The sequence below is a fragment of the Alexandromys fortis genome, unplaced genomic scaffold, assembly GCF_014885135.2.
Source record: "Alexandromys fortis isolate MF-2015 unplaced genomic scaffold, M_Fortis_MF-2015_v1.1 scaffold_81, whole genome shotgun sequence".
Taxonomy (NCBI): Eukaryota; Metazoa; Chordata; class Mammalia; order Rodentia; family Cricetidae; genus Alexandromys; species Alexandromys fortis.
Genome location: NW_026067960.1, coordinates 5,661,547 through 5,687,860, shown reverse-complemented (window position 1 = coordinate 5,687,860; position 26,314 = coordinate 5,661,547). Strand labels below are relative to the sequence as shown.

Here is a 26,314-nt window from a genome sequence, read left to right as displayed (position 1 = left end):
AGCAGCAGGCTCCCTCAGACTCGCTGACCCGCTAGCTTAGCCCAGCCAGTCATCTCCAGGCTCAGTGAGTGACTCTGCCTCAATCAAGAAGGAGGAGGTGACTGAAGACACTTGCCATCAACCTCTAGCCTCCACGGGGACAGATACCCATGTGCACACCCAGCTGTTTGTGTGTGTACACACATACAACACGTACACACACATTCCTTTTTAAAAGGGGGGACTGGTGTCTTGTTTGTGTGTGGGGGCGCAGCGGGTGAAGACATAAAGTTTTGATTTGACAGCTCGGGAAAGACAATACATCCATTCTGGAAGTAAGGGAACAGAAGCTACAGTTGTTTGTGATGAGTCTGCTCCCTGGACTCGAGGCCACAGGGGCCGGCTTGGCTTAGCGCTCTGCTGTGGCCATCTTAAAATCCTTCTCCCTCATGAATGGGGGGGGGGGGTATCCGTGGTTTCTGCAGCCGGCCCTGCTTGCCCTCCTTGAGAATGGCTCCTCTGCCGCTCTTCCCAGATGCCAGGAACGGTCATTATTCAGGACCAAGCTGTCCCAGGAAGCTCCTAGACCGTCTGGCCTGCTTGCTCCTGTGCCACGCAGCCTCTCCAAGGGTTGAAGGATGCCAGGCCCCATCAGCACTTCCCAAGAACACCATGGTCCTGCTGTGCACGGCTGCACATGCTGCTGAGTAAATTAGCGCTCAACTCTCTCAGTTCATCAGGAGCAAACTCTCTAGAATGAGTTTAATTAAAACAAGAGGCTCTTGGGTTTTCTCAGATTAGATAGGGATCCAGCCCACTCTGAACACTGGTTTTCTGGATGTGTGTGTGTGTGTGTGGATGTGTGTGTGTGTGTGTGTGTGTGTGTGTGTTTGAGGTGCTTCATGTCTTTGTCTTTGTCCAGTTCTCTTCCTCTGAAGTCTCCAAGAGTGTGGGATTGGATTCAAAACTGAGCCAGAGACAGGGAAGAGAGTCCTTATACCCAGACTCTATCGATGCTTTAGAATTCTTTGTTGCTGTTGTTGCTGGTTGGTGGGTTATTTGGTTGGTGGGTTATTTGGTTGGTTGGTTGTTTTGTTTTTCAAGACAGGGTTTCTTTGTCTAACAGCCCTAGCTGTCCTGGAATTCTCTTCCAAGACCAGGTTGGCCTCGAACTCACAGAGATCTGCCCGCCTCTGCCTCCCAAATGCCAGGATTAAAGGCGTGCGCCACCACCGCCCTGCAAGAATCTTTTTAAAAAGTTTATTAGAATGGATGATAGAGAGTAGTAGCTTTTCTAATGGCTCTTGTAATCCCTCCACCCTCCTATGCTCCGCCCCTCCTCCTGCCAAACAGCCTTCTTCGGTCTCACTTTTATGACCTCTGTGGTCTTGCTACTGTGGTCACTTGGGATCATTGACAAACACTGTGAGTGACAGGCCTGTGAGTGTCACCCTGTGAGCAATAGGTCTGTGTGTGTCACCCTGCAAAGGCTGTGTGGGTGTCGGGGAAGGGAAAAAGTACCAGGGAAGATGCCGACTTCCTCCCAACCTGCTTTCCAGCTTCCTTGATGTTTATATTCCAACACCCCACCCCACCCATGTCTTGTTCTACACTTTCCCAAACTGTGGCTCCCTCCCACCCTCTCCAGATGGATATGCAACTGTGTACGCAAGGCAAGGAAAAGCCACAAACCAGAGCGAACGTCTAGATTTTTTTTTTTTATTATTATGGATTTGATGTATCTTCTGAGTGTTGTTACAAAGAGTAGATTTGTCTTTGAGATACAATCTGGCCACTGGGCCAAAAGAGTGCATATGTGATTTAAACATGCTAGCTAGAGCTCTAAGGAGTATGAGTTTGGATCCTGAACACGATTAAATTCTGTCTGTCTGTCTGTCTACCTATCTACAGTGCCTTTACTTTTAAGAGATCCCATAAAGGAGTTAAGTAGAAAATAGTTCCCCAATAAATAATTACTTCTCTAAACTGTACATCCCCCCCCCCCCCCCCCCCCCCCCCCCCCCCCCCCCCCCCCCCCCCCCCCCCCCCCCCCAGCAAGCCATCACTCTCATCCTCCCCTCCCCAACAGACGGGCACAATCACACCTGGAATAATTTAGGAGGCGCTCCTCCCCAGTTCAACACCTGGTTAAGGCCCCACTTCACACACCGGCTAAAGTGTCTCCCCATGGTACCCTTGGCACATGCCCAAAGACAGGTCCTTATTGCTGTGAAGCCTGGTGGGGAGGTGGGGCAGACTGTCCCCAGCTGGGCCCGCATAGCCAAGTTTACATGGGAACGCACGATCCACTCCCCAGCGCACACTCTCCATGAACACAGCAGAAAGAGTTCAACTAAAAGATTTTAAAGCATCAGGAGTTACAATTCCCAGTTGTTGCCAATTATATAGATAAACAGGAATTTACATAATGTACAAGGGGTTTGCTTCCAGCTTATTTCGCGGTCACTCCCTAAAGACCCACATTTATTCATGAAAGCAGATATTTAGCCTAATAGCCTTGAGCTGGACTCTCCTCCGGGCGGCTCCCTGCAAGGCAGGCTTGGGAGCTCTGACACGAGGCCATCCCGCAGAACCCACAGCTCTTCGCTGTGTGCCCCAGAGTTCAAAACCATCAAGAATGTGTTTTCTCTTGTTTGTCTCACAAACATCGAGGTCACTTGTCTTCCTTTTCCTCCCACTTTTGATATCCACTCTTTCGGTGAGTACCAAGTACAGCTAGACATTTCTACATCCCAGAAACTGCAGGTTTACAGACTACAGCACAGCTGGGACTGGGGTCTCGAGCAGACAGAGGTCTTGCACCCTCTAACTCGGGCAGGCCTGGCAGGCTGCAGAGCAGGGCTGCTCCGGCCACATGGGTGTCGTGCATCTTCTAGGAGACGGTTGTGTGTTTGCTTTTGTAAAGAGCCAGCCTGGTGTCCACTTACTCTCCAAGAGGAGTCATGTCAGAAGCTAGTAAGTAGCTTTCAGAGTTAACTTACCTCCCAAACAATTCCCCGTGAAACCGGAGCTGCAGGCATCTGGCCCCCGGGGCACATCTGGGATCATTTTTCCCATTAGGGAAGCTGGGGTCTTTTGGACTTGGGCATTCTTGGGGTAGGGGTGTACTGGAAAGTGGGGGCTCTTTGGGTGGGTCTTTCTTTCTTTCTCCCCCCCCCCCACCTCAGGTCAATTCCCTTCTTGTCCCTAAAGAGGAAATTTGAACTGTGTAAGTAAGCACAACGTCTCTTTCCTGGAAGGCAGTTGGCAGGCAGGGAGAGGAGGGTGAAGTTCTTTGCAGGAAGCAAGAAGCATTGGTAGCAGACTGCTATGGCAGGCGGCTTTTATCTGTCCTTGACTCCAACCTATTTCAAGGAAAGAGAACAAAAGAAAAAAGAGGGGTGTCACTACAGCACAGGCTCTTCCGACTTGAGGGGGTGATTTCTGGCCACACCTCTAGCTGTGTCCTGCCTGAAAGTTCCCCTTCCCAGGGCTGAGTGACTTCAGAGGCTGCACACAAAGGTGTGAAAAGAATAATAGCAGTGGGTGTGGCCACTGGGAGGCCTTCCCTGGCTGTTCAGTCTTTGGTGTGACTCTGGCCATTATTAACTCAAGTCTCACAGAGAAGCAGGGAGGCTGGCTGAATCAAAGACATTCCTCTGGCCGAAACTGTCTTCTAAGAACTTTACATGACTTAGAAGGTTCCGGAAGGCTACTTTGACAGGCTCCAGTGGGACTCCTGCCACCAAATTCAACCTCATTTTTGACCAAGTGTGTGGATGGGGTGAGGGGGAGGTCACTTCAGGTGTTTTTTTTGTAAACAGGGTCTCTCTCACGGGGACCTGAAGCTGTTTGCTTAGGCTGGGCTAGCTGTCCAGAGAGCCTCAGTGAGCGGTTTCTCTGCCACCCCAGCCGTCACTCTCAGGTTTGCACAGTGAGGGCTTGACTGGTCGGAGTGTCTCTTCAGCATCTTGATCTCAGCCTTTGATCACGTGACAGGACACCCATAACAGCATCACATGACACACAGGCATACCAGCATCATGTGTTTTCTGCACACAGCTCCTATGATGGCTGTAAGTCCCAGAACATCTGTCCCTCCAGCTCCTCCTGTCTGAAACTCCCCTCCCTCCCGTATCCTGTATCCGTGTAGTTCCCTCCTCACCTCCTACCTCTGTGCTAAGGTCACCTGGCTGGTGAGATGGCTCCTATCTACCCAATCACAAACCACAGCCCCCAGCGCTTTCTGTCCTGTTGTCCTGTTCTCGCCTCAGCTTGTAGTGTCTATATTTGTCTGCCGTCTGCTTTCCCCACTAACAAACTAAAGAAGACCCATTGCCCCATTCTCCGCATGTCCAGGATAGTGAGGACCCAGCATGTAGCAGGTGCATGACAGGTCTCGGCTGAATGAATGCATTCGGAAATTCATAAATGATTTGATGGATCCATAGCTTTAATCACACCATGCTCTCACCAACAGAAGTTTGGTTGGGGTAGAAAAAAAGTGATAGAGAAAGGAAAGAAAGATAGGAAGAAAGGAAGAAAGGAAGGGAGGGAGGGAGGAAGGGAGGGAGGAAGGGAGGGAGGGAGGGAGGGAGGAAGGAAGGAAGAGGAGGAGGAGGCTGAGTGGGGACCAGCTGTCTCCCTGACCTCTCTGCTTCTTTCCATTTTCTCTAGACCACTGGAAGTCATCTCATGGATTTGGGAAACTCCTATTGCAGGCCTTACTCTGATCTCCCCTTAGTTATTCCCTGTTGGACCCGAAGCCTCCTCCAGGTTATTATTATAAAAATAAATTACCATCCCATTGCAGATGTATGGCTGAGCCATTATTAATAATGATTTCTGATTGATAGAATTGTCAAATAAGCCCAGCCTGCTTGCAGGAAGCCCTCAGAATTGCTCATACCAAATATCAACCAAAAAAAAAATCCTCAAAAAAACCCCCAAAAACAAACAAACAAAAACAGCACACAACAAACAAACAAATAGAAGCAGGTATTAAAACAATAACAAAATGAGCTGGAAGTGGTGGGGGTGGGGTCTACTGCCCATGTGTGAAGAAATAATTTAACAGGGATCACTCTGTTAGAGAAGCAGAGGCCAAGGTGGGGTTGACCATCTCAGCACAGAGAGCTGTAAGAACGGCAGGTAGCTAGCTGGCTTGGCTGTCACCGCCCTGGAACGAAGAGGGGCACAAGGTGCTCCAAAAGCACAGAGGGTTTACTGAGGACCGGAGAGGGGACAATAGCCACATGCATCAAGAGCTGACAGACCAAAAGGCGCCAGTGTCTATTGGTGGGGACCCCTGGAGCTCTGGAGCCCCAATTGTCGCTTATTGAGACCAGATGCCACCTCTCTTCACCCACCCTGTGCCCCTGAACGGATGCACCCCATCTTCACCTCTGACGTGCGCCTCTGGTCTCCCCCTTCTCTTCTGCAGCTGGTCTCCAGGAATCACTGTGGGGACACAGCAGTTTTTCAGAAATTAGTATTTTCATGTGGTTGGTTTTGGGATGTCAAATTACGACTTCCTCTTCCCCACCAACAAGCACATTAGTATATTCTCCAAGAACTGAGTTCCAAGCACCTACTGTAGGACTGAGGACTCAGTGGGTGGACGTCTGAGTACCAAACACCTCCTCACTGGATTCATAAAACCCCAGTTGGGAGAACAAAAGAGCAGCAAGCACCAGGCTTTCCAGATGGCAGAGCCCAGCCCTGTGGATACCACTCCCACCCGCTCGACTTTGGGTTCTCTCTACTCAGATTGTAGGGCTCATAAAGGAGGATACAAGAGTCTCATGGCCAAACCATTCCACCCTTCCTTCAGGCTGATGATAGCCTGTTCTGCCTGTGGGGGCTGAGTCTTCGCTCTGTGTGAGGGGAAAGAGGAGCCAAAAGCTTTCTGTTATCTAAGGAACAGTGGTCCAGGTGGCCACCCCAGGGCAAGTATGGTGGCTTCCACTCAAAATGGATCTATGTGCTTCTCTGTGCAGCTGAGAAGACCATGCAGTTTCAGACTCAGAGAGGAGATTCAGGGGTTACAGAGAAATCAAATGGGTAACCCAGGTCAAAGGGTCCTTTGAGTGAGGTGTTGAGAATATCAACTCTACTGATTGCTGTTTGTAAAGAAAACTCAAATACACATGGAGATGGGTGGCGTCTTCACTCTTTAAACGTTTCCAACTCATTTTGGCTCTTTGTGGAGCTCCAGGCTGCAGAAGCTCTGGTCTCTGCTCTGAAAGGTAAGGGCAGTTGAGAATCTGGCCAAGCCACCCTTCACCCACTGTGTGAAGCCCCAGGTTTAGCTTTGCCCCTCAGTGACCTGTACCAAGACATGAGTGGGATTAGAGGGTGTGTCATACCTGTTGATATCTGCAGTGTGCGCACAAAAGAGTGCACAGGCCTTGTCATCTCTTCCCATACAAGCGCAACGCAAGCGTGTCCGTGAAGAAGGCTGGGAGCTGTTTGGAAATGGCCCGGAGGACCTCTTTCCTCGAAGGCTTCCTCTGTAGTTGGACAGTCCATAGGGCACAGTCTGTCTGCAGAGCATGGAGAGACATGAGGGGAGTCTGTCCTGCCACTCCAGGGCAAAGTATCCCACTGTCGTATGCTAGATGGGAACCATCTGGAGGGAACCAGCATCCAAATGGTTGGCAGAGATGGAGAGACATACAGGAGGCCCAGGGAAGAATTGATTGCCCCTACAGCCATGCAGAATTGATACACCTCACTGAGGTGCCTGAAGCCAGGCTGCAAGCTCCTCCAGGTACACTGTTGGGTTTCTCTCTGCTGTGGGATGATACTCTTGTACACTGTAAAAATCTGTCACTTGTATTAGTTTAATTAAACATTGCTTGGCCAGTAGCCAGGCAGGAAGTATAGGTGGGGCAACCAGACTAGGAGAATTCTGGGAAGAGGAAAGGCAGAGACGCCATTACCAGCCAGACACAGAGGAAGCAAGATGAAAATGCCTTACTGAGAAAAGGTACCAAGCCACGTGGCTAAACCCAGACTAGAATTGTGGGTTAGTTTAAGGTGTAAGAGCTTGTTAGTAATAAGCTTGAACAATATAGGCCAAACAGTTTATAATTAATATAAGCCTCTCAGAGTTTCTTTGGGACTGAATGGCTGCGGAACCAGGTGGGACAGAAATTTCGGTCTATATCTCTTTTCCAGATCAAACTATGCAGACTCCTGCATAGCAGGTCCTAAGAACCAGCCCAGACCTCTAGCCCATCCCCAGTCCATCTCAGGTAAAATCCTTGCACACAAGGGCCTGAGTTAAGCTCTCAGAACACACACAGAGCTGGGTGTGTTGGCATGTGCTTAAACTCCCAATGCTAGGGAGGAGTTAGGACAGGAGGATCCTTGGGGCTTGGTGGCCAGTCAGTCTAACCGTTTAGGCCACTGAGAGAACTGTCCCATAGCAAGGTGGATGACTCCTGAGAGTGACGCCTGAGGTTGACACCAGCCTCCTCATGCACACGGTCACAGACACATATACCCCATGAACCACTGGACTTTCCTGCCAAGAACCTGTTCTTCATTTACCCAGTGCTCCTGACAAAGAAATTCAACCTGACCCATGTGCTGGTCCTTGTCTGGGGCCTGACTTGGTGCCTGTAAGGCCTTCCATACCTGAGGCTAACCCTAGCAACTTTAGTGCTCACTGAATGAACTCCAGGGCAGGCCTTGCAGCTGGCACTAGGGAAAATGGGGCAGATGCAATTACAGTTCTTAGAAATCCACCCTGGCCCCCAGATGCAGCTTCCTCAAAGAGACAAACACCAGCGGGTATACTTGATGCTCTCGGGGAGCCGTCGCCACTACCTCAGTGGGGCGGCTGAGAACAGAATTCATGGTGGGAAGGTCTTATTGAGCCGCAAAAACTGTCTGAAGTGACCAACCACTTCTGGTTACGGCCGGGATTGGGAGGCGTGTCATCTAGGGCAATAAATGTTTAAATCTGGTTTTAAGAGCGAGCACAGCCCAACCACAGCTCATTCTCCGGAGAAAAAAGACTTCTAGAGTTAAGTGAGAAAAAGTTAAAACCACATGCTTAATTCATTAACGTAACTGAACTTGGTCTGGGGGACACATTACTAAGAATCTGAGAAAACTTATGGGGCCAAAGGCCCTTTTCCAGTAAGTCAGGGCCTTCTTGTTCATCCCCATTTCTCTGAGTCCCACAGAGTATCACCAATTATCCACCTCAAAGGGTGGCCTCGAATCCTCTCTGTGTTTTCAAAATAAAATCAAATTGAATTTCTTTTCCTTAGAAGCACGCAGCTATGAAGGCTTTGGGGGTCTTGAGGAGAGCCCGGCTGGGTGGCCTGTGGGGACCAGATGCTCACACAGCAGCCCATTTCCCTGCTGGCTTGGAGACCTAAAATAACCTCACCTACCCTCTGCCCCTCTTGCTTTTGCCCCTCGCTACCAAGCACCCTAAGAAGCGGAAAAGCGAGGTTCCCTCCAACCCAGATAGGCCCCGTTGCTGAGTGCTGCACAGGGAGAAGGAAGGTCTTATTGGAACTTGGAGCTTTCCTCAGGAACAGGAGGTGGGGGTTGGGGAGAAGAATAATGTGGTCATTGTTGTGGGCCCAGATTTGGCTGAAGGTATATTTTTCCAGTAACAGGGTTACAGTAAATCTCTAAGTGTTGACATTAAAGCAGGTCCTCTGCTTCTTGGTGGAAATCTCACATGAGGAACAGCCTGGCTCCCATTTCTCCATTGACATTGAGACCTGCAATCTTGAGATGGCTGTCAGTTGACTGTGCAATCGGTGGGTGCAGGGTCGCTCAGAGGAAGCCGAACGCTCTGCCTAAAGTGTTTTAAACGTAAGGAAAGCAGACGACTGCATGTTTGTTAATAGAGATGTGTTAGCACTTCCCCAGCAGCCTCAAGAAGAGCCATGTACAAACGCCCCCGACAGCTTCAAAGAGTGTTTACAGAGCTGAGCCCCCTCCCCAGGGGATGGAAGGCTCTTAGGAGCCAGCCAGAGCTCCTTGGCGTGCCCTCTCCAGTGAACATGTTATAGTGTTTGGAACAAAAGTTCAAACATGGAGGCCCACCTACTCCAGATCTAAATAGTAAAAGATTATTGGCCAATTTGATAAATGCTTCTAAGAGTCCTGTCCCCAACCTGGAAAAATGACATTTATAATACCTCAGCATAGTCGTCTTGCAGTGGGGACCCAGGTATTCACTAGAGTTCTTGGATGAAATATGACAACCAAATCAGCACTGACAACCTTTCTTCCATCCGGCTCCATCCCACACCAAGGCTGCCTCAGCCACTCCCAGGCTGTATCCCAAGATCTGCTGCTCACAGCCTACCAGCACCTGTCCTGCAGGTTGAATATGTGCCTGGGCCCTTTGTATTCTTAAGTGTCAGACACTAGATAGTGTCCACACACCACCCTAGAAGGGTCACAGCTCAGAAGATTCAGGTAGGGGTATGCCAGGACTCAGAATACAGGGAACGCTGTTTAGAAAGTGTGCTTTTTAGTTCAGAGTCTCCTTGCAATGGGTGGAAGATGCATGACCAAAGGAGGGCCACGGGTGGGCCTCTACATCAGGTCTGGGAGTTTTCTGCCCAGATCTGACTGCCGAAAATCCTGCTCCTCATAAACAGAGAGCAGAGCTGGGCGTGGGAGCTAGCACCTGTACTCCCAGCACTCAGGAGGTGGCGAGGGAGGATGGATGGTCAAGGCTAATCTTGATTACATAACAAGGCTGAGGCCCGGCTTGGGCTATACGACTGTCTGGAAATCAAAGTCAAAGTCAACAAAACAGAGCAGGGACTATACTAGTCCTGGACCTGACTCAAAGCAGAATAAGAACGAGGGAGGAGGATCACTTCCAATAGACCTTAACCTCAGCTAAACGGACCAGGGTGAGCTCCAGAATGAGATCTGGTCTCAAGAGAACAATCGCCATAAACACACACACACACACACACACACACACACACACACACACAGAGAGAGAGAGAGAGAGAGAGAGAGAGAGAGAGAGAGCAAGCAAGCAAATGAACGAACACATTGATTGAGCCTTTGGTTGTTAATTGTGAGGTGATCCCAACTTAACAAGACCGGATTCTTTGCAGCTTAATGAGTTCAGTCACGGAAAACACATTTCAAAGAAACGCCACTGGCCAGGATTATTTCAAGTGTGAAATATAGATACATCCACGCCTATAAGAATTCACATGCTACTGGGAGATGAAAATTGATAAAAGAGAAATGTCAAGCATGTATGTTCAGGCATAGAAAGCATACAGAGGGCAGAAAGATTGTCTGGTAATTCCATTGTTAAATTGTAAAGTGTTTACAAAACCAGCACCCCATCCTCTCAGTATACAAAAGGACTGTCAGGCATTTGCTGGAATGAGATACTGCACAGGAAAACGTTCAGCAAAGAGTTAGCAGTGGATGAAAATTAGGTCCTTTGATTATTTAATTGGTTTGAGAAGTTGTGCTTCATCTATAGAAAAATTCCACTCATCAGGCCTGCTGTGTTTGCGATGTGTGACTAAGCAATAAAGGAACCAGAAAACCACAGCAACACCATCCCCGCCTTCCCTCATTCTGGCAGGCAGGTCATGCACCACTACCCACCTCACGAGAATCATTTGTGTTACCACCCTTTGTCACTATCCCCTGAATGAGCAACGTGAACTACTTCATAGCGGAGCCCTGGAAGTGGAATTCAATTGGCGGAGAGCCCAACTCTGACAGCCTACAGTTGAGCAGGAGGGTGTGAGAAGGCAACTCCTCATAGACAGGCAGCCCTTGCTTCTGTTGATGTCAGTTGTACCACAGAGGCCCACACAAGAGAAGCAGATGAAGCGATGGATAAACAAAACATTCTCCATCATACCTACATATGCAGTATCCACTGCTCTGTGCGTTTGCGTAATAAATTATCTCTCAACTTATGTACTGAGAACACTCATCATTTAATCAGCGATGAAGATGCCAGAATCTTATTTACCACAGTGTCTTTAGTTTTCAAGTTTCCCCAAATGTCATATATAAATGTTATTAAATATTAAACTCCCCAAACACCTGCATTCAGTCTTCATCTGCAGGTGCCACAGCAAACATCCTCCATTCATCTTGCCATGAGAAGTTTTCAAACAAGGAAAATGACCTTAAAACAAAACAAAACAAAAGTTTCTGGTTCTGGGTTTTTTTTTTTTCCTAGAGAATGAGTGAGCTCTGCCCTTCTAACAGTGAAGCTGGCAGCTGCACGCGGCGTGTAAGGACGGGAACAGCTGGGAAGCGGCAGATGGGCATCACCTGCTGAGTTCAAACCCATCAGGGAAGTGGAACAAACGGAAAGAAACAGCGTTCTTCACTTCCCCACTGAACGGCATCTAGCGGCACGTGCTGGAGAAAGGTCTGGGCAAGCATATTAAAGCAGACAGAAGGGCCTGCGTACGAAGCAAGGATTCACATTCAGGCTAGCATACTGGCATGGTCAGCGGCCTCCATCCAACAGTGTGCTGCTCACCTTCTCTTGCACAACTCGGGGTTATCTGGGAAGCAACCCCCACATGCCTTGAGCTGGTGCAGAAAAGCAGCCCGCTCAACCTGGGGCTGTAGTACTTGCGATAAGTTTTTGCAGATATGGCTATAGTGAGCATCTCCTGGGCTAGTGGCTTCTCTCAAAATGTGAAGCCAGCCAGGCAGAGAGAAACACTGACAAAAGTTGTGCCTATTATTATTTTGTTATAAAAACAGAGTTGTTGTTTTACGTTAAGAAAAAAAAGAAGAAGAAGAAACCCAAGTTCTGGTTGAATAGCTCCCCAACAGTATAGAATGCTCATTCTACTCTCGGGAGATGTGTCAAATTCACGATCTGTCTCCTTTGGTTCATGCATTCTCTTCTGAAACAGGCAAGAAAAGACAATGGGGTAACCCAGCATGCAGTTCCCAGCGCTTTGGGGAGCATGCTGGCACCAAAAGGAGAAATCAGTGGTTCCCAGGAGCTGTGGGTGGTCAGGAGACAGCAGCATCACTTCTGCTTCCCAAGCTCCAGAGAACCCATCTGAGGTCCTCGTGTGCTGTCTAGCCATGGCTCAGTTTTGGATTCTAGCAAAGCCTTCTTTAGACGGAGCCACTTGCCCATCGTCTTAAACCTTCAGGCAAGGATGGTGGTGACTTCCATCTTGTTTACTAGCTCTGAAACACTAGTTAGTTAGAACTGTGTTCTCTTCAGTGTGGCAAGATGTGCGAGTGCCAGAGAGCAGCTCTCATCATGTCAATAAACATCTATTAGATGCCTACTGTGTACAAAGGCATGGGATGGGGGAAGACAGCCTTGGAGATAGGAGCCTCACTACCAATGATGGGACGTAGAAACTTCTCCATCCAGAGCCTGGAGCTCATATCAGGGCTTCCTGTCTCCTTGAATCCAGTTTCCCATGTTCCTTTGGGGACTCACCCCTCCGGCTACCTGCCCCAGTTTCCCCTGCCGTTCCTCAGATGAGCCATCCAGTCTCTCTCCCAAAATTCCTAATGATGGGGCACAAGGTCAAAAGGCATTGTGGGGCTGCTTGGTGCCAGGTGGCTCTACCCAATGAGCTTGGACCCTATACTTAAGAGTTGGCAACCACACTCTCAGGTATGACAAGAAGGCCTCCAACTCTCCAGGCAGAGACATTTTTCACTGCACCAATAAACTAAAGAATTAGGACAAAGGCAACAAACTGAGCTGGCTGAAGTCCTTTCTTTCCATCTGTGCCGTGGTAAAATGGCAAGTTCTATGTGCCATCCCTGAGCAGGTGGAAGCAAACACATTACCTGCCTCCATCCCTCCGCCAAGAGCCCAGCTCCAGACAATTGGTTGAACCAATTAGGAGCCTTGAGGTTTTCTTGCCTCCTTCCTTGCTTGCTTGTCAAGCTTTTACAAAAGTCTGCTATGGGTCAGGCCTTACGCCAGACAGCCTACAGGGTGGCCTTCCAACCTCTAAGGATAAAATGGCACAGGAAACCTACATTCCACATGTCCTCAGTCCCCAAGCAGGAAACACGCATGTGCAGTTGCTGGCTGCATAGGATCTCATCCACGCCTTTTGTTTCATAAACATGGAGGCAGAAAACCGGCCACCTGCAGCTTCCTTTGCTTCCGCTGCAGATCAACGTTGAAAAAGCCCATGGCAGAGTCCTTCCAGCCCCCTGGAAGAGCTAAAGACTATGGAGATTGCAGAGCTATGAGGCACCAAGGGTCCCATGCTGGGATTGATGGGTGACTTCTAAGACAATTCTAAACAATGGTTATCACTATTGAGCACTGACCCACTGACCCCTCATCATCAGTTCTGAGACTGGCAGGCATATCTTCTTCTAGAGGTATGGTATCCTTGGGGACTAGCCTTGACTCTATCTCCTGGGGTCAAAACAGCAGAACTTTGTCCAGCTGAGTCACTGACTGTGTCTGCCTGGTCACCTCTGCACACTATCATAACGTCTCAATAACAAGTATGTGCTCCGTGAAGAGGGTGATGTCCCAACTCTGTCGCCTTCCTGGCTGAGTAGGTCTCTACTGTTTTGGTCCTACATCCACCCATTTTAGGAGATATGCTTAATCCCCCTCCCCATGTTGGGAATTGAACCCAGGGCCTCATGCAACTAGAAAAACGCTCTACCACTGAGCCAACTCTTCTACCATGGCTCTATGCTTTCTTTTCCCTATTATTACTAAGTTGCTTACTCTGGCCTTCAACTCATTGGATCACTTTTAATTTCCAATCCTCTCATCTCAGCTCCCCGAGAAGCTGAGATGACTGCCATGCAATGCCAAGATGTGGTAATTAATCTTAATTGTCAACTTTATTGGATTGCAAAACCCTAGGGGATTAGTGGTCAGAAGGCTCTGACCTAATCAAAGGATTAAGCCCTGGCTGGAGTCGTAGCATGATGGCATCCCTGAGAGTAGATATAAAGTATTAGAAGTATGTCACTGAGCCCTGCAGGGGCGGCTGAGGCGGGTAATCCCAGCACTCAGGAGGCAGAGGCAAGTGGATCTCCAAGTTCCAGGCCAGCCTGGTCTACAGAGTGAGGTCCAGGATGGTCAAGGCTACACAGAAAAACCCTGTCTTGGAAAAACAAAACAAAACAAAAATAAGGAGGGGAGGAGAAGGAACAGGAGGAAGGTTACTGCAGAGAGGTGTTTCCCTTCCCATGAACAAAACCAATCTCTCCTCCTCCTCATGTTAGTGATTGTTCTTCTTGATGTGTTCCAAAAGCAAACAAGAGCCAGGTAAGGAAGGAGACGTTGGTTTAGGGTCACCATTCGGGAACACAGACTATCACAGCGGGCAGGGCTCTGCAGCAGGAGCAGGCGGCAGGGCTCCGCAGCGGGAGCAGGCGGCAGCTGGCACATCGCACTTGCAGGCAGGAAGCAGTGAGGGATGAACACTGCTGCTCAGCTCATTTTCCCTTTTCATATTCAGCCTAGGACTGCAACCCATGGGTTGGTGCTGCTCACATTTAGGGAGCGTCTACCCACCTGCAAACTCCCTCAGACATGCGACAACTTTCTCCACTAGACTAGTTGCTTCTGTACCATCCAGTTGACAGACAATATGAAAAGTTGTTTTAGACGGTTGCTATGGAGACGGTAAGGCAAACCATTAGTGATAAGAGGGGTCTCCTTGGGAGAAGTGTGGTCTTCGGATTGCTCCACCTCAGGGTAACTAGAGGGAAGAGCCTGACTGGAAGTGGCCCTCAGTAGGGAGGCTCCAGGCAATCTGATGACTCTCTGAGGTCCTAGGTGAGTTTCTTCACTGCTGGAGGGCCTGAGAAGTGGCATGTTGTTTGGCTCCTTAGAAAGGCCACCCAGCTCCACATCCCACCTGGGTCTTTTCAAGAACCCTTGCCGCTACACAAGCATCATCAATGGAACCATTTCCAGAGAAACCCCTAGAACGTGACTCCAAAGCAACCACAACTCAGCATCATCCCCTCCCCACCGCCCTACCACTCTGAGAAGTTCCCAGGATCTTACCAACCATATTTAGAAAGTTTTTACCCAATTGGGCCTTAGAAAAACAAATAAGCAAAACCCAAAGCCACAGAAACCATCAGCTCTCAGCTCACTGGGACACAGAACCAGCTCTCGCTTCTTCACACAGAGGGTCTGAGGAATAGAGGGGATAGGAACACACTCTGGCATGTTTATGGGGAAGCTTAAGAGTTAAGGCTTTGTTCTGCCCTGAAAAGTCAAGAGAAGTAAAGTATGTAGAAAATAAGACGTTCAAAGAGGCCTGGAGTAGCCAGCTTCCCCTCCACTGTACGAACAAAGGCATTAAAGGAGCTATAGTTTCTCCAGCCCCGCCTCCCCAATTGACCATGGCTATCTCCAAGTCAGATGTAGGCACAAGACCTGGCTTCATTACAATTTTATGCAAAGCTGTAGACAGATGGGGCTCAAAATAGCTGCTAGACGTAGAGCCAGGGGAGGTAAAACGGAGCAGGTATTGGAAGGCGAGGTCCCCGTAGAGGGGGTTTCAAAAACGCTGACACTGTCACTTTAAACCACCCACGGGATGTGAATGGTGCCCACCCAGCCGCTTTCCAGGAGAGTCCATGTCAGGACAGAAAAGGTGACCCGGCTTGCTTAACAACATCTCACTGATGACAAAGTCTTGCTTGTGGCCTGTCCCAGTGCCATCATGTGGTGCCAATAAATCCAATACTTCCCTCAAACTAAAAATATCTGGGTCCCTGTTAGAGACAGACAAAAGACACACAGAGAAATCAGGTCTGTGTTCTCAGTCGCTTCTGTTTTTCGGGAAAGCAATTTTCCATCCCCTACCCTCCATAGGCCATTTGTCCCTCTGGCCACCCTGTCTCTGGGCATCTGGAGCAGACTAGGGAACAAATCTATCTCTGGTTTTTAGCTTACTGGGTCAGGATACAGGACTCTGAGCTAAAGAGCCTGTCCCAGTCACGGCTTATTAGAGCCTCTTGCTAAGTCAGCCTCAGAAGGCCGTAAAGAAGGGCAGGCTGAGTACTGCCAAGTTCTACAAGAACTCTTGGCTTTTACAGTCTGTGCCAGGGCTGAGGCAGATGTAGCAGGACGGTCCTGCCCTGATGGTTTATGCTAGGAAGACCTGGGAACTGCTGGGAATTTAACCTCCTCAACTGTGCCTAGGTAAGCAAGCTGTTCCTACAGCGACCATCACTCATCACATACGGCCATTCTGCACATCGGTTCTCCCTTTGAGCACAGCTGAGGGGCATAGGTGTTTGCATCCATGTAGGTATGTTGAGCGTGCATGCATGCACATGTGAGTTTTTGCATGGATGTGTTTCTCATGGATGTGTTTCACACCCATGGTACTCACAGGGAACAGGAGTGGGTCATTTTCTCAAGTGACATAGAACTGAGTAGGGGCTCCGCAGGGGCTCCTGCAGTGTGGAATGGACCCTCTAACAGTTCCCCAGCAGATGTGCTGAGAGCCAATTGTGCAGCTGGAACTGAGGGCTGGAATGTTAAAGTCAGGCGGGTCCCAGCCACGGCAGTGGAACCTCCTTGAAGAAAGCATTGTTTACCTCCCAGCTTCCTTTGTTTTAATTCCTGTAGGAATAAGCCACACCAGAGATGTCAGGGACTTGCAAAGGCCTTCAGATTTAAGGCCAAGTTCCTAGATGCAACGCCCCTTTCATCCAGCAGAAATCCAAAAGCTCCCTTGGGGTCACACAGGGTCACAACCTCTTACCAGTCTTTCTTGCTTCAAATCAAGCTGCCTATGAGTTTCAGGCGGGTTCAGAGGCATTCCAACCTGGCCTGACTTTGCTTCCAGGCATCTCTCATCCTCCTAGACTCAGGGGCTTTCAGTCAGTGGGAACTCAAGGAAAGGTCACCTTGAGGGGCAGACCTTTGCAACCTACTTGGAAACTGAAACCCAAGGTTCTCAAGAAAGGCGTATTTCTGTCGATGATCTAAGAACTAAGTTATTCAAACTCACACTGACATGCAAGGTGTTAGACTCCCGAGGAGGAGGTGGAAACAGATGCCTGGAAAAACACAAGCTCGGGAGTAGGGGCAACTGGGAGTAGTCAGAACCTTGATCCTGGCCTCACTGCATCTGGCTGGCGTCATTTTCTCCACATCCCTCTTGAAAGCACACCATGGAGTTATTTCGGAGCAGCCCCATGTACATAACCTTCTCTGCATTACTTCTGGTGACCCCTGGTCCCTTGTACCCACTTCAGGGCCTGGGTCTGGAGTGAAATTAATCCTTTCTTGGGAGCCCACTAGACTCTCCCAGCTAAGAAGGCAGACCTATCTTCCTTTCAACTCCCCATGAGATTTAATGGAGAGACTCCAAACAGAGCCTTTACCTTGCCCTGGACAAGGTGCCACCTACTGTGCCAAGGGAGCCTGTCCCGGGGACCTCAGGGAGCACTGTGCCCCAGTCCCCAAGCCTTCTGATTATTTACCAAGAACAAAGAGGAGCAACAGGAAATAACAGGAGAGGGTGGAACAAAAATCCCTTCCCACCTGCAACAACCTTTGGCCACAGGTGTCTTTATGGTGGCTGCTTATCAGCCACGGAGACAGCCAGACACGCCTTCTCCCAAGGTCTGCAAACCTTTCTGCTAACTGGACAGCAGTTAGCAGACTGGGAGCAAAGCCTCCGGAAGTGCTGCAGGTCTGAGAGAGACAGAGGGTAGGCACTTACTGGTAGGTACTCCGGGCCAAGAGAGAGATCAAAGTTAGATGATCCAAGAAGTCGACTTCCCTAGCACTTGAGAAAGAATGGGATGGGAACTAGCAAGACAGCCACTCCATGGAGAGGTGTGTCTGTACTGATGTGACGGCTACATATTCAAGACCTTGCATATGACCAGCTCAACGCATGGTGCTGGCCAGTCCCCAGATACTTGTGCTGGTCATTTCTCACACTCTTCACTCTCTAAATGCCACGAGTCTTTCGCCCAAAGTTCATGAGAATCTGGACATCAAGGAGGGATGGATTCAAGCAAACCCACTCTCTTCTCTGCAGACCCTTAGTGAAAGAAGCAGGCAGTGAGGAGTGGGTCAGGGCATGGCCTTAGAGAGTAAATGTACATGAAGCAACAGTCGAAAAAAAGAAAATTCCACTCAGAGGATAGAGCCAGTGGGCTATCCCAGCATCTCCATCATCAGATTTAACCTCCCGGTATGGCAGGCATGCATAATACCATCTCTGAGGGCCCACTCGGGGCTCTTTTTTTTTTTATATTTATTTGTTTATTTTGTATACAATATTCTGTCTGTGTGTATGCCTGCAAGGCAGAAGAGGGCATCAGACCCCATTACAGATGGCTGTGAGCCACCATGTGGTTGCTGGGAATTGAACTCAGGACCTTTGGAAGAGCAGGCAATGCTCTTAACCTCTGAGTCATCTCTCCAGCCCCCCACTCGGGGCTCTTGAAGGTTAACAGGGAGTCATGTTCTTCTCAAGTCAACACTCTGCTTCCAAAATAAAATGGAGGGCATGGGATGGACCCACGATTTGTGCTTTTGCTTATACATTTCTTCATATCTATAATAATAATCCTGCAAAGAGCCAGATGTGTTATCCCAAAGAGCCACGTATGTGGATCGACATCACTATTGCAAAGAACAAAAGCAGTGAGAGATGAGAGCCTTGTCCCAGAGCCCACCTCACTGCCATGGTGACATGGCACCCATAAAAGCGTTTCTTGGGAAGGGGAGATGGCCCAGTCAGTGAAGCAACACATGCCTGAAGTTCTGAGTTTGGATCTCTTGTACCTACAGAAAAAGTTGGGAATAGTGGTATTGTGTCCATAATTTCAGTGTTGAGAAGATAAAGACAGGGGGACCCCTGGAAGCTTTTGGGTGGGCACCCTAACTTAATCTGTGAGCCCCAGGCCCAGTGAGAGACTCTGTCTCAAAAACTAATGTGGAGAATGGCTGAATACAACACACAATGTTGACCTTTGGCCTCCACTTCCATGACACATGTAGGCATACACATATGAACACACACACACACACACACACGTTAAATGCACGGACGAAAGGGTTCGTTACAGCCCAGAAGGGAGGCCTGTGCTGGGAAAGGTGAACGGAGGGAGTCCGGGAGGGCAGATCCAGAAGCCACACACCTGCGCTGAGTGTCCCTGTAACCTCAGGAAATGACCCAGCCTCCTGCAGACTCTGGACGATGCATACTTACACCGAGTCGGGTAGCGCTCACAAAGTGATGTGTGACCAATCCACACTGCCACTGTCATCAGGACTAGTCGGTTACTCATTCCACATTCCCAACACCAGATAAACGCATCTCCAGGACCAATCCCACCAAGGCTGGCTCACAGAATAGGGGGACTTCTATTGGGATCCCCAGAACTCATGAGGGGAAATACAGCTGGCTCCAGTCTGCAGGAAACTGTGGCCCCTGGCCCACAGGCTCCATTAGGATCTTCTAACAGTTGGGCAGACTCTCTGAGAAGCCTGCTAAAATGCCTTTCTTGAAGAATAGAGATGGTAAAAGTGGGGTGTGTGCTTCTCTGTGGTAGAAGACTTTCAAATGCAAGTTCAAATGTGGCACTGACTGTTATTATTATCAGTCTACCCTTTGCTTCTTAGGGGAAGGAAAGAACCCAAAACAAATGTCATTCCTGCGGGATTAAGTCAGCGTGGCATGCTTTGGCAAAGGTTGGACGGCAGGCTAGATGTCTTTAGGAGAAGTTAGTTGTAGTAACTCAGGGAGACCCCCTTGGTCACTGCCCCACCGCTGGAAGCAGAATCTGCACCCTACAGAGAGGAAACAGAGAGCTGATGGCCCCTCCTACCATACAGAGAAGATGGCCAGGACTCAAGGGCAGGGCTCTGGGCTGCTGGAGTCTGCCCGCGAGCGAGTGAGCGGGAGATCAGAGTTACCAGTCTTTCCACGACAGCAGTCACGATTCCCAATGGCTTGCCCCATTCTTTCCATAAATACATTCCTGGTGTCAGCCATGTGGCTCAGATTTTTGTTTGGGAAACATGGTAGCCATCACAGCCTCACAGGGCCTCCCTCAGATGTCCCTAGGGGATTAACAGATGGTAGGTCCCCTGGCGCAGAGTTGGGGAAGCACACATTGGGCTCTTTGCTGGCTGTCTTTGACTGCTCTGTTGCTATTTGTAGGACTGGTTTACAGTCAGCTATCCACCTCAGAAGGAAACTGCCTCGTAGATCCAATGTCTCAAGAGGGTTAATTGTGTCTCAATGCCCAGTTGCTGAGTCAAGTGCCGGTCTAGAACTGATGTGAAGATTCTTTTCAGATGTCATTTTCACTTTCATAGTGCCCTCTGAGCCAGCAGATTGCCTCCCACAACCTAAATAGGCCTCATCTCACCAGTTAGCAGCGCAAGAGTCAAGATGGAGGTTCCCTACCAAAGATGGAAGTTTGAGTCTAGGTTCCCTTTGGTCTCCAGTCTGTGTCACTACCTGTCACTGGAATTTTCAGCAATGGGTAGCCTTCAGCTGGGATCACCTAAGAATATTTTCTCTGTCTCTACATGGTGACACATATAAACCCTATTGCTTCCGTCTCTCTGGTGAGACCTGAATGGTACAATCCCCCCCGCCTTGAAGATAGGATATATGTACTTTAAGTACACATGTGCAGGGAAGTCCCAAGCATGCAAATGTGTACACATGTGACATCCCATGCATCCCCCTCCCCGGTCCCTATATAAGGCTTTTGAAATTTCCAGGACAAGATGGGATGGGTTTCCCTTGGTTTGGATCTTGTGTCTGTCTTTGTTGGCAACATTCGAATTGCTTGTAGCTTGTGGGGAGTTGGGGTTCCTCACACGGCCAACACAAGTTTTCGGAGGATGTTACTGTGCCATCTGTTAGTTATGATCTCAGATGCCAAAAAGTGCAACTGCAAAAGGGAGAATGCACTTCTCTTTGGGGCTGTGGGTCTTGCTGGAGAGCATAGGAGAGTTACGTGTAAGGAAGGCACTGGGAAAGACAGACACCTCCACAGTGCAGTGACGTGCAGGGTCTCTGAAGAGGGCCACACACACTAGACAAAGAGACCTCCTGGGAGAGAAAAAGCCCTTCAGACCACAGTCACAGCAACAGTTAAGGGGAGGAAACACAACCAGGTTCAGGGTTTACCTAAAAGTCAGCCAACATGGATGGAGCATCTATGCTGAGAGCTGCCGGAAGAGGCTGATTGGGCTGAGGGTGTGAGAAACATGGGAGAACCAGAGAATCTCAGATCTTCTTGGGAGAGTAAAGGTCCCTTGGGCCTAAACTAGCAGTTAACTTTCCATGAAGACGTGGAATGGGGCTTGATGGCTACTTTGAACATCACTCCTTCACAGTGTCGGATGTAGAACCAAGCCTACTCTCAACATGATTCTCATGGTCCTCACTGGTGCCCTTCAAAGACAAAGGCAGAGGGTGGACTTGATCTCCATGCAATGGAGCAGGCAAGAAGAGAAAGACCACAAAGAAGCAGAAACACCCAAAGTCTAAGTCCTTAGTTTAGGAGCAAGGAATAAGGCTGCTCCTCTAACCTGAGCAGTAAGAGCAACCACATCCTGGTGGGGCATCTGGAGAATGAGATGAGGTCTGCTTAGGACAGAGCTAATGTGAGAGGGAGGGCTGAGGCTGGGGGATGGGGAGTAGATATGTGTGTGCCAGTCGGTACCTTTTCAGATGCTCCCTTTCCACTGGAGGCCCGCTGAGCTCTTTTTCTCTCATAGAAACCTTAGTCCAAGCATTTTAAAGAGAGAAAATGGATCTACTTAATGGAAGTAAGGAGAGAAGGATGGGAATGAAGAGAGAGAAAGGGAGGGAGGGAGAGGGGGAAGAAAGGAGGGAGAGGGGGAGAGAGAGAGAGCACACACACATGCAGGAAGAGAATAAGGCTATCCAGGAAACATCTCCCTGCTAACATATGTATCTTGTTTGAATTCTAAGCTCTCAAGTCTGGCAACTGTCATTTTTCTTTCCCAAGAGGTTGAATGGGACACCAGGACACTGGGTTCACCCCTTTCTCCCCACTGCTTAAAGTAAAACGAGGTGGGGGAAGAAAGGGAGAGATCAACCAGACACCCAGAGACACTCCTCAGGTGGCTGTCCTAGCAAAGACAGAAGACCCAGAGCTCTGTTTCTCACCTCACAAGACAGTTCACAATTCCAACACGGGACCTTAAATATCTCTGGTGTTTACAGAGCCTCTGGACATGTCCCAGTCCCCACTTCCTGCCCAGGGAGTGCTCGGGGGTCTTGAAGACAGGCCAAAATCTAAGGTGTTTTCCAATTCCTGACTCCACCTTGTCTGTCCTTTACTGCTGAGTTTCTTCTTTCTCTTATGGGACTCCAGCTAAGACCAGAACCCAGGGCTGCTATTGATTGCCAGGTGTCCCCATTTCTGTGGTGCTCATTTGGTGGAACCATGATGGCAGATGGTTAGGAGTCAAGGAAAACAATGACCAGCGGACTAGTGGTTCTAAGAAGGGAGGAGTCTGAGGCTCGGAGAACCGGAATCAATCTATAACTGCCCAAGATGCATCCTTGTTAGCCTCCCATCTCCCCATGGTGGGCTGACAGTTTGTCCAAGGGCCTCATCAGACCCAAATGGAGAGTAAATGATGCATTGGGGTCATCTACAGAAGTAGTGGGACCCAGGAAGCTCTCGGTCCAGCAAAGGACAACGGGATTCAATACAGCAGCAGCCATGATTAGACAAACCCAGGGTTCACCTGAGCCCAGGACCTATGCAGGGTGGCTAAACCAACTCTGTTCGCCACTCAAAGTGGGGGAGATTTCAGACCTACCTGGATGTGGTTAGAGATCTTGCCACCAGGTTCAAAAGACACTGAACCCCACAGGGACCCTCTCTCCTGTGCACGGCATCATTGGAATGTCTAGGTGGGTGAGTGGCTCCTCAAGGCCACTCCCCACAGATCTCTGAGAGGATGGGGCTTTGGAGAAAGGGAGCCACAAAGAAGAATAGTCGGTGACCTTTCTAGGCTGAGGGTTTGCACCTAGTCATCCCCCAGCTCCCAGACTAGAATCCTTAGGCAGGTTTGAGTAGAAGTCCCTGGAAATGCAGAGAACACCCAAGGAACTGACTATAGCAGCATCCAGACCAAGTCTAAGATGCAAGCAATGCAAGAGACGAAGCCTGGAGATGGTGGCCGGAGCAAGGTCAGGCCACCTACCTGCTTACAAGGTGTATCTTAGTGTAGCATGATCCAGAGGTTCAGTGCGAGTGGAAGACAAGACAGCCAGGCCCTCCCTGTGTCCCCCAACCCCCGTGGGAAAGGTGCTTCTCACCAAAGGCTGGCCCTAGACTGCATCAGCACCCTACTCCTGGGTCCTTGTAGAGTTTAAGAGATTTTAAGAGTGGACAGAGGGGCCCTCTGTGGCCATGGCTGTTGACTCTGGGATCAGCCCTGGAGAAGGGCAGTCCTGTGAGGCTCTTGTGTCACTCTGGCTTGACTTCCAAGACCAGCAGGGAAGGAAGAAACCATTGCACAGGATGGATGCCATCCGGGTCTGCCAAGCCCACCTTCCTGCTCTCCCCTGTGCCCCAGGCTGTTCTCAGAGAATTCCAAGGAGGGTTAAGAGCAAGGTTCAGTCCACTTAGCACTCCCCCCCCCCCCCAGGACTGGAACTCAGACACTTCTCAGGCATCTAAAGCCCCTGCCTAGCTCCCTGCCCACCACATCTCAAACCCAGGATTGAGTTTCTCTGGGGCTAGGTCCTCAGAGGAAAGGTGAGTCACTCCTGACCTGTGATAGGACCTATGGTGGCTGGAAACACTGCAAGATTTGACCTCTATATCACGGCAGATTCGGGGGTCTGACTAAGGTGGGCCGAGGGCCATGCAAAGAACCTGAAGCCTCAGGTCTGGCACAGAGCCATGCTCCTACCCCCCAGGCCAACTCACTCAGGGGTGTTGATCCAGATGACGTCCAGGTGGCAGTAGTAGACGCACTCCTTGTCCTTATATGTGAAGCATGTGCACCGCCGGGGTCGGGGGTGTGCAGGAACCCCCTGAGCCTCCTGCTTCCCAGGCCTGCCCAGTCCCCGTTCTGGACCAGCACTTCCAGGACTTGCAGGCTGTGCAGCTGTTGGGGCCACAGTCTCTTCACAGTTCCCCTCTGAGCCAGCTTCAGAGGGACCCTGGGACATGCTGGTTCTGCCAGAGCCCCCAGGCTGGGGGCAAGGCACAAATCCTGCAGGAGGCAGATTGAAGGGTTCCTAAATTGCTTAGCATCCACTACCCCCACGGCCCCCCTTCGCACCCCACAAACCGGAATGAGAATCAACCAAACTTCTGCAAAGTCTGGGGCTGGTTGCATTTCCCCTGCAGCCTCTAAACTAAGTCAAATGCCTAGAAAAGTTTACAAAGCTCTCTGCAAACTCAGAAAGAAACAAAAAACTTGAGTTATTTTCAGTCCCTGTGAAGTCTGAAAACTACTTGCTCTTGCTGGTGAAAACACGATTTATTTATTTTGTATAGTCTCTGAAAAGTGCCCAAAGTATCCCAGACTGAAAGCCCAAGATTCATTGTGTCTTCAGGCCCCTCTACCCGTCCCTGGGAGACTTGAGGGTGAAGAGTCAGGCTCACTTAGCTTTCCCGCAGCACAGACCCGCGCCTGGCTTCCTTTTGTGTGCACTCCCGCGTGTAGAGGCGCGCCGCCCCGCCCCTCCCGCTTACCTGCAGCGGAGGTCACTGTGAGCCCGAGAAGGAGCCACAGCCCCGGCTCCATGAACCCTGGTCAGGCGCGGGAGCACCGGGCCTGGATGGTGGCCGCTCTCGAAAGGGCACTGGGACCGGGTATAGCTTTCGAGTCCTGCCTCTGCCCGAGCTGCGCGTCCCGGCAAAGAGTTAGTTGCCTGCGGCGGTCACGAACTTTCAGAGCGCGCTGCCCATCCCTGCGCAGGGCTGGCCGGCTGTGGCTCGGCTTTTTCTGGCTCCCGCACCACCCCCTTCGCCTCCCCGCCCCTCCGAGGGGCTGGAGCTGCCGCGTCGGGCCTTTGAACCCGGGGCGCACGGGGGTCGTTTTCCAAGCGCAGTGGGGGGAGCCGACCAGAGGCGCATTTGCCCCAGGCGCACCCAGAGCCAGCAAGAGGCGGGGACGCCGCGCTCCCCGTGGGTGGAGTGGGGTGGGGGCCCCGAACAGCTGCACGAAGGCCACCCTCTGCCCCTGCGCACCCTGGTCACTTACACTCAGATTCACACGTGCAACACCCTCCCCAGCCCAAAGCAACCCTACCCCACACCAGGAGTTCCAAGAGCATGAAAGAGCTGCACAGAAGGGCTACAGGCTTCTTGTTTGTTTGAAATCAGTCTGCGGGAAAGACCTGTTCACCAGTGGCTTACCCTTGCTGAGGCCTACCCGCCAAGGCTTTGAGTGTACTTTACACTCCTGATTCATGGGTGCTCAGCCAGCTCCCTGGCAGCTGAAAGTTCCGGTGGCAGATGGGGCAGTGGGACCAGAACAAAGTTAGGAAGATTCCATTGAGCCTGAGGTAGCATCCCAAGGAGTTGCACTTCCTCACTACCCATTCAGTGAGGAGGGGCAGGTGCTCCGACCTAGAGACACTCTCATGCCTCAACTGCCCCACAGGTGGCTAACTTCTCAGGACACTCTGGTGGTTTACTAGGTATGCAAACCTTTAAAGGTAGATTTCAACGTCATTCCTGCCCCTCTACTCCCCACTTTCCAAACGTCTGGCATTCTAAAAAGTAGAATCCTCAGAAATGACCAGGTAGCTCTCGAGGCAAGCCATGAACTGGGTATAATTTTCACGAACTGGCTCAGTCTCTCAGGACATTTGCCTGCTGAACACAGCTACCACACCACCATGCGACCACGCTACCACGCCACCATGCCAGGGAGAAGCCCAAACCAGGCAAGCAGAGAAGTGCCAAGGGGGATTCTACCTAAAGGGAAGCTGAGGCCTCACAGCCAATGCCAGCTATTGGCATGGCGAGAGTAGGGTGACCGAAGTCCCTGCCTTCAAGGATGCCAGCAGGGGTGGTCAGCTGGTTTGGGCTGCTTTCTGTCCCAAGTCCCTTCGACTGAGGGTACATGAAAACCAGAAATGTACCGCTCCCAATTCCGAGGCCTTGGAAGCCCCAGCATGCCCTCTGTCTACCGTGGGTTCTCTTTCTTGCTCGTGGATGGTTCTGCTTTAATGGTGGTTTGTGGTGGGAGGCACAGGTGCTCCCCGGGGTCTTATTTATCAGGTCACCAGCCCTATTCGTGAAGGCTCTCCCCTCATGACCCCGTCACCTCCAAGGCGCCACCTCCTAACACAGTCATCTTGGAGGTTAGGGT

At 50.3% G+C, this 26,314-nt stretch overlaps 1 protein-coding gene across 1 annotated transcript; it reads right to left on the bottom strand.

The window, feature by feature from the left end:
- Positions 1-2,022: 2,022 nt before the first annotated feature.
- Edn3 (endothelin 3) lies at positions 2,023-25,199 on the bottom strand. The gene is made up of 5 exons (XM_050152949.1): positions 24,688-25,199; positions 23,914-24,202; positions 6,348-6,524; positions 5,383-5,439; positions 2,023-3,344 (listed from the first exon to the last, which is right to left on the bottom strand). The coding sequence occupies exons 1-5, from the start codon at positions 24,737-24,739 to the stop codon at positions 3,308-3,310; spliced, it is 612 nt and encodes a 203-aa protein (XP_050008906.1). The 5' UTR covers positions 24,740-25,199; the 3' UTR covers positions 2,023-3,307.
- Between the last annotated feature and the right edge of the window lie 1,115 nt (positions 25,200-26,314).

Excerpts from the sequence above, each read along its gene's own strand:
- Edn3 (XM_050152949.1), bottom strand. The coding sequence starts at position 24,739 with ATGGAGCCGGGGCTGTGGCTCCTTCTCGGGCTCACAGTGACCTCCGCT. Across the intron at positions 5,440-6,347 it reads CACACTGCAGATATCAACAG|TGATTCCTGGAGACCAGCTG; the intron begins GTATGACACACC and ends GTGTCCCCACAG. Across the intron at positions 3,345-5,382 it reads ACCAGAGGCGCACGTCAGAG|GTTGGAGTCAAGGACAGATA; the intron begins GTGAAGATGGGG and ends TCCTTGAAATAG.